Source organism: Trichechus manatus, unplaced genomic scaffold (assembly GCF_000243295.1).
Source record: "Trichechus manatus latirostris isolate Lorelei unplaced genomic scaffold, TriManLat1.0 scaffold00009, whole genome shotgun sequence".
In the NCBI taxonomy this organism is placed as follows: domain Eukaryota; kingdom Metazoa; phylum Chordata; class Mammalia; order Sirenia; family Trichechidae; genus Trichechus; species Trichechus manatus.
In genome coordinates, this window is record NW_004443945.1 from 15,750,775 (window position 1) to 15,762,857 (window position 12,083).

At 36.7% G+C, this 12,083-nt stretch overlaps 1 protein-coding gene across 6 annotated transcripts in view; it reads left to right on the forward strand.

The window, feature by feature from the left end:
• UBR5 (ubiquitin protein ligase E3 component n-recognin 5) overlaps positions 1–12,083 on the forward strand; it is a 162,063-nt gene that overhangs the window by 134,105 nt on the left and 15,875 nt on the right. For 3 of the 6 annotated variants that reach the window (XM_023726012.1, XM_023726013.1, XM_023726016.1), the window contains 9 exons: positions 677–849; positions 946–1,059; positions 2,012–2,232; positions 3,874–3,994; positions 4,083–4,187; positions 6,503–6,746; positions 9,091–9,202; positions 9,727–9,871; positions 11,022–11,152. In XM_023726012.1, coding sequence (XP_023581780.1) covers positions 677–849; positions 946–1,059; positions 2,012–2,232; positions 3,874–3,994; positions 4,083–4,187; positions 6,503–6,746; positions 9,091–9,202; positions 9,727–9,871; positions 11,022–11,152 — 1,366 coding nt within the window. The remainder of the gene's footprint in view (positions 1–676; positions 850–945; positions 1,060–2,011; positions 2,233–3,873; positions 3,995–4,082; positions 4,188–6,502; positions 6,747–9,090; positions 9,203–9,726; positions 9,872–11,021; positions 11,153–12,083) is intronic. The other 3 variants (XM_004370719.2, XM_023726014.1, XM_023726015.1) reach the window with 2 other exon arrangements.

The following is a 12,083-nucleotide window of genomic DNA, read 5'->3' on the forward strand; positions in this document are numbered from 1 at the left end:
TTTTGGAATCTTCTTCAGTCTGTACTTTCCAGCTATAATTTCAGGTGGGGATTTAAAGATTTAAAAGTAGGGCTAAATAGTCCACTTGCAGGTTTCTTATTATCAGTTATTACTTTTATTCAGCCCAGGGAAAGACAATTGACCTAACTTATTTTTTGAGAACCCAGCCATAGCTACTTGCCATTTTCTCAGCACACTGAAAGCATTGCCCAAAGTTTTACTTCGTTAAGGAGAGTTGATGATGGTGTGCTGACTTCCTGCTGGGATGCATGAGTTGTCCAGACATTGCTCTCTTAGAGCAATCTTAGAGAGGAAGTAGAACTTATAAGTAAGCAAATGTTCAGTTTAAGCTCATGACCATCTCCTTTTGCAGTCATCAGTGAGTTGGGTCCTGAATATGCTCAGGAATCTGGCTGTATTCTGGTTTGAATTTCAGAGAGATAAAGAGGATGATATGGGAAACTTCTGTTGAATACAGAATGAAATGGTGTTTGTTACTTCTAATATTTTGAATTATCACTCGAAAAATCTTATCAAAATTTTGGGCTATTATTGTTGAGTGGTATTAAAATTTTGTGAAGAGATATCAGGAGTTTTGTATTGAGCAAATTAATATTCTTTTAACCATCCTAATAATTAAATGATTTCCCTTAAAACATTTTATCTCTATGTTTAGGTGCTACTTTGAATGATAAGGATGAAGACTCTCTTCCAGCAGAAACTGGCCAAAACCATCCATTTTTCCGACGCTCAGACTCCATGACGTTCCTTGGGTGTATACCCCCAAATCCATTTGAAGTGCCTGTGGCTGAAGCCATCCCCTTGGCTGATCAGCCACATCTGTTGCAGGTGATTTAAACAAACCAGTTTTAAGGTTTCCCTTCTATTGACTTTATTTCCTTTTAATTGTTCAATGTAACTAGAATATTTTTGTTAAAATTCCAGCCAAATGCTAGAAAGGAGGATCTTTTTGGCCGTCCAAGTCAGGGTCTTTATTCTTCATCTGCCAGTAGTGGGAAATGCTTGATGGAGGTTACAGTGGATAGAAACTGCCTTGAGGTAAGGTAGTAGAAATACTGCACAATACTTTGCTAATAATAACCACTTGTGTCCCAGCATCCAGATTTTTGAAAATGCATTAATTCAGAAGATTGTTTTTCAAAAAATAATGGACATGTCAGATATTTTTGCCTTGTAGCATAATAGAAAGATTTCTAGTACTGTCACTAGCTTGCTGCTCTGAGACTAACTTGCTCTGTGTCAGGTCACTTCATCCATAACATGGAAGCCTCATTATGTACTTTTCTGTTTCACAGAGTTGGTTGTTGTATACTGCTGAAAATTTACATTTTTATATGTAATTTGCATATATAATGTTGGCTTGAAAGTTTTCTTTGATTCTCAGTTACTTCGAATTTAATAATTGTGGATAAATAAAGTAGCATTACAAATGTTACCTAACATTAGTTGAATAATTCTATTTGCTAGACACTGTCTCAGTTAATCTTCATAACCATGTTGGTAGAAAAAGCATTGTTATCCTGATTTTATGGGTAAGAAATTGAGGCTCAGAGAGATTAAATAAATTGTCTAATGTCATACAACTAGTTAGTAGTAGGTCTAGTTTTCAGATACAGGTGTGATTTGAAAGCCTGTTATTTGCCAATGAAAGTAATAACACATTTAAATGCAGGCATAAAAGAAATGGAGTTGAATAGAATTTTTTTTTATTATCTAAGTAATAAAGGGGAATGTAATACTGAAATTGCCTAAGGGACTTAAGTCACCACAGACATTATAAAGATTCTTTTAAAAGTTTTCTGAGGCTGCTGTGGTAAATGCACTGGAATTAGGGGTCAGCCAGTATGATGAGATAGACAAGAAATAGGCTGCATCATTGCAGTTGAGACTCCAGAATGAAAACTTAACTACTTCCATGGGATCTGAAAGGAAATCTAGTTACTGTAGTTTTGTTTTTTAATGTTTAACTTTTAAACATACAAATTCATAGGTTCTTCCAACTAAAATGTCTTATGCTGCCAATCTGAAAAACGTAATGAACATGCAAAATCGACAAAAAAAGGAAGGAGAAGAACAGAATGTGCTGCCAGAAGAAGCTGAGAGTTCCAAACCAGGGCCATCTGCTCATGATCTTGCCGCACAATTGAAAAGTAGTTTGCTAGCAGAAATTGGACTGACCGAAAGTGAAGGGCCACCTCTTACATCTTTCAGGTATCTGCTAAGTCAAAGTTTTCTTATTACAGAACTTTATGGCTATTATAGTTCTTTCAGGAGTTCTAGAATTTTCTTAGTTTATTTGTATATTAATAATGAGATGTTAATTTATGAATTCTATGTTTTCCTAGTTTATAATCAGTATTAAATATTAAATTTGAGGTTTTTTTGTATGTGTGTGACTATTTTGTCATTGATGGGTATTCTTTTCTCCTTTATTGAGAAAACTTTTTTTTTAATGTTACTGAATTAAATATGTATATCCAGGTAAAACTGCCAGTTGCAGACATTACTGGCAGCTCAGTTAAAGGAAACGTGTGCATAACTAGAAAGGGTAGAATTTTCTAGATTTGTGACTCTTAAACTGACCTGGGCTCTTTTGCCAAGTTCACAGTTGGTAATTCTCTTGCAAGAGGTAAGTTCTTTGCTTTCACAGTAAAAAATTTGCTAGTACATACTGTGGCTTAGTACCACCAGATGATTTGTTGATCATATGGTTTATGTACAACTTATGTTATTTGGTTACATAGTGTTAGATAATTTTTTGCATAGGACGAGTTAACAGGCTAGTTAAGGAAACAAAGTACACTGTATATACATTGTCTAACAACCATAAGAGGTAAGGGAGAATTGTGAATAGGGATAGTCCAAGCTTCCTTCCAAGAGGCAGTGTGGCTTGAGCTGAGACAGTTAGGATGTGTAGGAACAGATAGATAGAAGGAGAGAAGAGTTAGAGGTAAGACCAGTTAGAAAGCTATTGCAGGCAGTCCCCGGGTTACAAACGAGATCCATTCCTAAATGTATCTTTAAGTCAAATGTGTAAGTAAGTCAGAACAGGTGCATACAGTTCTTATTTAGCCTTATTTTAGTGTAAGGCTCAAAGTCTTTTCAGTGATTTAAAATCTGCGCGTGCAGCAAGTGACGGTGATTGTGATGAAGAATCTGTTGCAAGTAGGGATAGGTTCAGTCATTTCAAAGTGAGGGCAAACTTACATAACATTAAAGGGCAAGTATGAACTGCCCGTAAGTTGGATGTTCATAACCCAAGGACTTACTGTAGTTTCTTTAGACTCGTGGTAAAAAAAAAGACAAAGCAGAATATTGGCTTTGTGAATGGAAAGGGAGTCAAGGAAAGGAAGAAAAACTCAAGGACTTGATCACTCTTGAGAAATGGGGAAGAAGAACTAAAATTGACTTCAAATCTCTGCAATAGAGAAATACTAAAAGAAATCAGTGGTGAAGAGGTCATATTCAGTTTTAGCCATGTTGAGTTTGAGTTGAGCATCATCGAAGTAGATACATTTGAAGCTTTGTTGAAAGGCGAACTAGAGGGCGATTTGGGAATTACCTAGATAGAGATGGGCATTGGACTTTAAGGGGAGGAGGTAAAATGAAAGATGAAGATGGGGTAGTCTGGGAATACATCCATATGTAGAGAACAGGAATAAGGGAGTAAAAATGAGAAATTCTGCAAAGAATGAGGAGCTGTAGAAAAGTTCTCCATTAGAGAGGGACATGGTTTGAAGTTCTTAAGACCTCAGAATATTGAAACACCAAGTAAATTACTGTCATTGGCCAAAGTGAGCACATATTTGGAATTGGCTAAATTATTTTTCCCCTTCCCTAAACTTCCTACAGGCCACAGTGTAGTTTCATGGGAATGGTTATTTCCCATGATATGCTGCTAGGACGTTGGCGCCTTTCTTTAGAACTGTTCGGCAGAGTATTCATGGAAGATGTTGGAGCAGAACCTGGATCAGTAAGTATTTTGAGCACTTTAGACTCTATTCTGCCTAAGAACGTGTTTCAGAAAATAATTCTGTCATTGTGTGTGTGTTTTTTTGAAGATCCTAACCGAATTGGGTGGTTTTGAGGTAAAAGAATCAAAATTCCGTAGAGAAATGGAAAAACTGAGAAACCAGCAGTCAAGAGATTTATCACTAGAGGTAAAGGTATTTAGATTTTCTTACAACTCTCTATATAGTATGCTGTTTATATAAAGTTTAAAACATGTAAAATAATTATAGCTCTTGCTTAGGCTTATGTATATGTGTAATTAAAATTTAAAGAAAGTAATGATAATTACCATATTTAGAACAGTTGAGTTGGTCCTCTAGCATCTTCTAAAGATGACCAATTAGTTGTTTTGTTTTGTTTGTTTTTAAGTATCATTATGAACTCTTGGATTTAGACACATTTAATGTGTTTCAGGAGCCCTGGTGGCACAGCGATTAAGAGCTTAGCTGCTAACCAAAAGGTCGGCAGTTCAGATCCACCACCTGCTCCTTGGAAACCCTATGGGACAGTTCTACTCTGTCCTGTAGGGTCACTGTGAGTGGGAATTGACTTGACGGCAGCGGGTTTGGTTTTTCGGTTAATGTGTCTCATTCCATTGAGGTTGTTATTCTTATTGATGATCAGATTGTCTTTTCTTTGGCTTATGGGAGTCTCTTCATATTGGCTCCTGAGTTCTTTTGACGTGACTCCAGTGGTCTTTGATAACTGTCTTACTTTCTGTTGTGTCTCATCTTGTATGTTTCCTGTCACAGACCTGAAATGCATTTCTCTGAGGAGCCCTGGTTTCTTTTAAGGAGAAAATTGTATTTTGAGATTACAATCTGGGCTCTAGGGTTGCTCACTGCTATTAGATTAGTCATTGTTTTTAGGTCTTTTTAGTGGATAGAGCTAGGAAATAATCCCTTTAAAAAAACAAACAAAAACATTACATTTTATATATATTTATAGAATGAGTTCATACTGATAATTCCAATTCAAATTCAAGATTTAGGATCACTATATTAAGTGTTTATCTTTCTTCTGCACTGAATATCCCACTTTCCAACAACACTGATAAAACTCATCATTTGCTCTTTTCCCACGGTATGTACACAGCAGCCACAGAATTACAACATCAACACTACCACCAACAAACTGATTATTAAAAATAGCTTAAGATTTATTTACAGTTTTTTATCAACAGGGTATATCCAATTAGAGATGTACAATCAAATTACTATGTCATAAAGTCACCTGAAATAATTCTTCTTTGTGTGGGTTACAGCTGGATACAAACTAGGGCCTTCTGTTTCATTTTGCTTTCAATTTTTAGTGATTGTTTTCTCCCTTTTTTGGTTTGGTTTTGTTTCATAACAAATTTTGCAGAGTCTACTCTAGAATAAGGGATATTCTGGGAATTATGGTTTTCTTTTATCATTTCACTCCCTCCCCCTTCAATTTTTTTTTTAAAGTTTATTCATTCCCTCCCCCCAGCATTCTGTACATTTTTTCTCCACATTGCTTTTCCCAGTATATCCCAGCGATAATGCCATAGCTATATGTAGAGATGTTCCTTTCCGCATGCCATTTACAGCTGCTTAGTACTGTATTTTGTGGCTGTATCAGTTTTTTCAGCCAGTCCTTTGTTGATAGACATTTGGGTTTGTTTCCAGTCTTCTGCTGTTATAAATAGTGGTATAATGAATAGCCTCATTTCTCTTTTTTGCTTATGTATCTTTGCAGTAGATTCCTAGACCTGGAATTGCTGGGTCAAAAGATATATGCATATATAATTTTGGAAGATACTGGCAAGTAACCTTCCATGGCAGTTGTATATTTTTGCATTTTCACCATAAGTATGAGAATGCCTGAATCCCCCACCACCGTCTTGCTAGCAGAACTTATTGTCAAATTTTTAGATTTTTGCCAATCTGATAGGTGAGAAATGGCATCTCAGTATAGTTTTAATTTGCATTTCTTATATTATGAGCAAAGTTAAACATTGTTTAATGTATTTAAGAATCAGTTATATTTCTTTTTCTGTGAACTGTCGTTGATATCTTTTGCCCATTTTTCCCGTCAAGTTGTTGGTTTTTTCCTAATTTTTCAGAAGCTCTTTATGTATCTTTAGGTAATATATACACACATTCATGAATATGTAATTTTATCTGTGACAGAAGGTACAAATACTTTCCCCAGTTTGTCAGTTTCTTTTGACTTTACTTGCAGTGTTTTGTCACCAAGAACTTTATCTATGTTTTCTTCTTATATTTGCTTTATTTCTATTTTTTTAAAATACTTATATGCATTTGTAAGACTTTCGAAAGAAAGTGTTAGAGTTGAGTTAGATCCTGTTGCTTTGGTTTAATGCAAGACATACTTTATAATCTCGTATATTTGGAATGAATAAGCTTCTGAGAACCCAAATTACTTTTTTTGTTTAATTGAAATGGAACATTGAGTTTAGCTACTTCTTGGTGTGTTTTACTAGGTTGATCGGGATCGAGATCTTCTGATTCAGCAGACTATGAGGCAGCTTAACAATCACTTTGGTCGAAGATGTGCTACTACACCAATGGCTGTACACAGGGTAAAAGTCACATTTAAGGATGAGCCAGGAGAGGGCAGTGGTGTAGCACGAAGTTTTTATACAGCCATTGCACAAGCATTTTTGTCAAATGAAAAATTGCCAAATCTAGATTGTATCCAAAATGCCAACAAAGGTACCCATACAAGTAAGTACTCTGCAGATAACAAGCATCATAAAAATTCTTTCCTTGTTTGATCAAAACAATTGCTGTCATAGTTAAATATATTTATAGTGAGAGAACTTTAATGTACATTTATATTTTTATATAATTCTACATTAATGACTTAATCTTGTTTAAAGTACAGTAGTCCCTGTTCATCCACATTTTTGCTTTCCATGGTTTCAGTTACCTGTGGTCAACCTTGGTCTAAAAATGTTAAATGAGTAGTGTGATGAAATCTCACGCTTTTCCGCTCCATCCTACCTGGGGACCACATTCACGTAACTTTCACTACAGTATATTGTTATAATTGTTCTATTTTATTATTAATTATTATTGTTAACCTCTTACTGTGCCTAATATATAAATTTATCATAGGTATGTATGTATAGGTCAGAACATAGTATATATAGGGTTTGGTACTGTCTCTGGTTTCAGGCATCCACGGGAGTTTTGGAACATGTCCCCCATGGATGAGGGAAGATTACTGTACTCTAATTATGATAGTTTAGCACTTTGCTCTTTTACTATTACATTTACTTTGATAAATGCTTGTGGTTGTACTAGTTTCTCATCTCAACTGTTACCTGTTTGGGGGTGGGGGGTGGGAGGGAGAAAGATGTGTGGTAATATAAAAATCCAGTGAGCAAATTGTACTATTTCCCCCATGGTATAGATACTTGAAAATACTGTTCTATAGAGAAGTCCTATTCAGAGTATTATTTGCAAACTTGCTGCTGATCCCCAGTGAGATAATGAGATTGCAACCAAATGTAAATCAATCATTTCACTAATCTCACTGTTTAATTTAGCAAGAATTTTTTGTTGTTGTTGTAAGCAAGACTTTTTATATTTATATCCTGAATCCCTGGTAGTGCAGTGGTTAAGAGCTCAGCTGCTAACCAAAAGGTTGCCAGTTGAAATCCACCAGCCAGTCCTTGGAAACCTTATGGGGCAGTTCTACTCTGTCCTGTGGGTTTGCCATGAGTTGGAATCGACTCGACGGCAATGGGTTTATCCTGGTGCAAGCTTCTTACCTCATTGAAGACTGGCACTTGGAGCAGCACTGTCCTAGAGCTGTGGGTCAGAACTGTGTATTTCATGTTTTACCCATTCTGTAAGACACCCGGGATCTCACCGTAATTGAAACAAAAGGCCACTTCAGGCTTTCTGTTGTTGTAATAGTCATTTATGGTATATTGTAAAGGTGCAAATTTTATGTATGCTAGCAGGAGGATTAAGGGATTAGGACTTTGCTTAATTTTTGAGATTACAGCTAACATTTAAAAATCTGAAAATTATAAAAGCGTTGTTGTTCTGTGCCGTTGAGTCAGTTCCGACTCATAGCAACCCTATATGACAGAGAAGAATTGCCCCATAGGATTTCCTAGGCTGTAATCTTTACAGTAGCAGATCATCAGGTCTTTTCTCCTGTGGAGCCGCTGGTGGGTTCAAAACGTCAACCTTTCGTTAGCAGCTGAGCGCTTAACCACGGAGCTACCAGGGCTCCTTTCATAAATGCCTTAAAGAGATAATTGGTGAATCATATCAGGCAGGGGCGGCAGATTGTCATCCTCGAAGGTGGATGGATATAGTAACTGAGGGAGAGAGAGTTTATAGAAAATACTGCATTTTACCTAGGCTGCAGCTACATCTGTATCTCATTGAAATCTGTAAACTACTATCATAAAGGCTGATTGAGCTTGTGCTCTGGAAAGGACTAGGAGTGAAAAAATGGGGAGAGTTCCCCAGCCTTTCATCATCAGTTTCACCATTTGACTTCCTATAGTCCTATAATCAAAAGAAATTAGAAGATGTGAATGAGGAAACCTGGGAAGTCAAAATATTTCAGAAATATTTTTTCTGTAATTCTGTAGGAAACCATACTCTGGCTTGTGCTTAGGAATTCAAAAATAATAGTGAATGTTCTGGGTAGCCTATAATTTTTTAATGCAAAAAACTAAGAGTAGAAAAGACATTTAGATTTTACTCTCTAATCATATAAAAATCTCAGCATTATTTACAGTGAAGCTAACATAGCCTCAGTTGCTACATATTGTTTCATGGATTTGACACAGCAAGAGGAAGAATTCAGATAATAAATATGAGTGAACACCTTTTATATGCTGGGTACATTCTATATAATCACTCCCCCGCAGATCTCAAAAGCGTATGGAGAGTGAGAGAAGGCATTAACAATGCCCACGCCAAGGAAGATGATCCTCAGATACTACGTCTTATGTTTATCTGATTTCCCCCATTGACTTTGAGATTTAAAGTGGCTACATTTATAGTCATCTAAATAAGTATATTTCATATTTTCTTTTAGGCTTAATGCAGAGATTAAGGAACAGAGGAGAGAGAGATCGAGAAAGAGAGAGAGAAAGGGAAATGAGGAGGAGTAGTGGTTTGCGAGCAGGTTCTCGGAGAGACCGGGATAGGTGAGATAATTTTGTATCTTTATTTAATAGCACCTTTTTGGACTAATTGGGGCAGTTGAAGTTATATTGGCTTTTTATTTATTCTACTCAAATTTCTAATTGTCGGAAATTTTTCTTACCTTTATATCGTACTTTCCTTAATTTATCTTAAAAATTAAATAGTGGCATATTGTGATATTTAGACCTTTATATTCTTCTTCCGTTAGTATGGGTTGCATTTTACTTTTGCCTGAAAAATAATTTTGAGGAATTTAGGGGTGAGTCTTGCTTTGAGTATTCAAAGGTCCTACCCCCTTAAAATCAAATTATTTGTACAAACTATACATTGCAAATTTATGGATTTTCAAGTGACAAAATCTAGCTAATCTTTATTCACAACCATCATCTGTTTAGGCATTCAGTTACCTTCGTACCATAATTAGAGCAATCTATATGTTCAAGTTTTCTGCCTTCATTACTATTTATGCTGATATTTTCACTTTGTAGTCAAGGAAAATGTAGTTATAATAGATTTCTCCTTTCAGAGACTTTAGAAGACAGCTTTCCATTGACACTAGGCCCTTCAGACCAGCCTCTGAAGGGAATCCTAGCGATGATCCTGACCCTCTGCCAGCACATCGGCAGGCGCTTGGAGAGAGGCTTTATCCCCGTGTACAAGCAATGCAACCAGTAAGTACTGTGCACTTAGCTACCCCTTAATTGGCTGTGACATTTTTATTTTTTAATTAAAGTTGGTATTTTAAAAAACTGTCAGCTACTGGCAAGCCGTGTGGTCGAGGATCTGTGTGTTTAACCCTTCGTGAGAAGGAAGCTTAGGAGAGAATGAAGCAAGGCTAGCTGGGGTTAGTGTGTTTAGCTTGATCCCGCCCACTTCCACCCTGGGTTGGGACCCTGTCCTCATTCTATATAGCAAGTTCCTAGTGTACTGAAGAATTACTTGCACATTGTATTTATTTGGAGCCCTGGTTGGCACAGTGAATGGTTAAGAGCTACAGCATGCTACGGCTGCTAACCAGAACTGCTAACCAGCAGTTCAAATCCACCAGCCACTCCTTGGAAACCCTGTAGGGCATTTCTGCTCTGTCCTACAGGGTCCCTATGAGTTGGAATCGACTCGATGGGTATGGGTTTGTATTTATTTATACAAATTGTTGTTACTTGTCAAGCAGACTTTCATCTGTTACCAAGCTGTAGCTAGGACACATTGCAAATATTGTACTTTACTGCTGATAAGTACTGCAGGAAAATTTCGTTCTCAGTGTTCTGTCAAGGGTTTCTTTCATGTAATATAGATAACTAGTTGTGATTTTCTTGCTTGTTTGTCTATACATAACTATATGTACATATGTTACAGCAAAAGATGAATAATAAAGCAGAGAAAACCAATAATTTAAGTAAATCCTTACCTTTAAATACAGACATCTTTCTCTCTTCTCTCCCTCTCCTTCCTTCCCTGCCTCCCTCTGTCTTTATTTTTTCTACCTTAAAAGAAAGATGTCTCTGGAACTTTGATGAGGAAAATATATGGAAATTGAGTATTTGTATCGTTACTCTGGATATTAAACACCTTGTCATACAAACATAATAACTAGCTTTCACAAGATTGTACTAGTGCATAGACTATTCATTCCCTACAAAGTCCTTTCATATCTATAATTAAGCATCTAGCTTAATGAAATACCTTATCAGTTCAGACACTTTTATATTTGTTATTCTAGGTTTCTTATATCTTCTCTTCTTTTTTTCTGATAAAAGATTGTAGATTTCGACAAGTAGTTTCTGAGAGTAGGAGGCAGTAACATTTGTTTATTACTTATAGGCATTTGCAAGTAAAATCACTGGCATGCTGTTGGAATTATCCCCAGCCCAGCTGCTTCTCCTTCTAGCTAGTGAAGATTCTCTGAGAGCAAGAGTGGATGAAGCCATGGAACTCATTATTGCACATGGAAGGTAATGTGTATAATTGGGAAGGCATTTCAGGTTTAAAAATCAGCTACTTAATTTTCAGTAAGTGGGTGCCACCATATTTTAAAACTTATACTAAAGTACTTTAAAGGTTTTTAAATGATGGCTTAAGATCCTTGAATGAGGCATTTGAATTCAACATGTATTAGAAAGATGAAGTTTTAGTAGTCAGTTAGGTTCTGAAAGGTCTTCTGTGTACCCGCTATTTAGAAATTACTTGAAAGAAATATATCTCAGATTCTCCGTCCCTAATGGCAAAAGCCATATACCTTAAGGAATCTTGGGGTGTAGCCTGTGAGTGCTTGCCATAAGCATGAAATTTTTTGTATGGCTTCCTGATTTATTTAACAATTGTGTAAGTTTTTGGTTTCTCATCTTAATGTATTTGTTTGAATGTAAAATTTCAAAATAGCATTTAAATTACTTATCTCTCTTTCCCCTAGGTGACAAGTAAAAGTGACATTAGGAAGCTGTTGTTGTTATTGTTGTTGTTAGGTGCCGTCGAGTCGATTCCAACTCATAGCAATCCCATAGGGCAGAGTAGAACTGCCCCATAGGGTTTCCAAGGAGCGGGTGGTGGATTTGAACTGCCGACCTTTGGGTTAGCAGCCGAGCTCTTAACCACTACACCACCAGGGTTCCCATTAGGAAGATAGGCCGAACTTATTCTGTGACTTCTCTACTATCTGGGGCTACCTAATATCTAATACTCTGAAAACTTTGAAATGTTCGTTATTTTTTAGATGAAAATTTCCTTTTCTCCCAATCATGATTTTGAATGAGGAACTTAGATTAGATAGGCCTAGAGAGTAGGCTGAGCACTGGGTAAGAGGGCGGGCAGAGCGCTGGGTAAGAGGGCGGGCAGAGCGCTGGGTAAGAGGGCGGGCAGAGCGCTGGGTAAGAGGGCGGGCAGAGC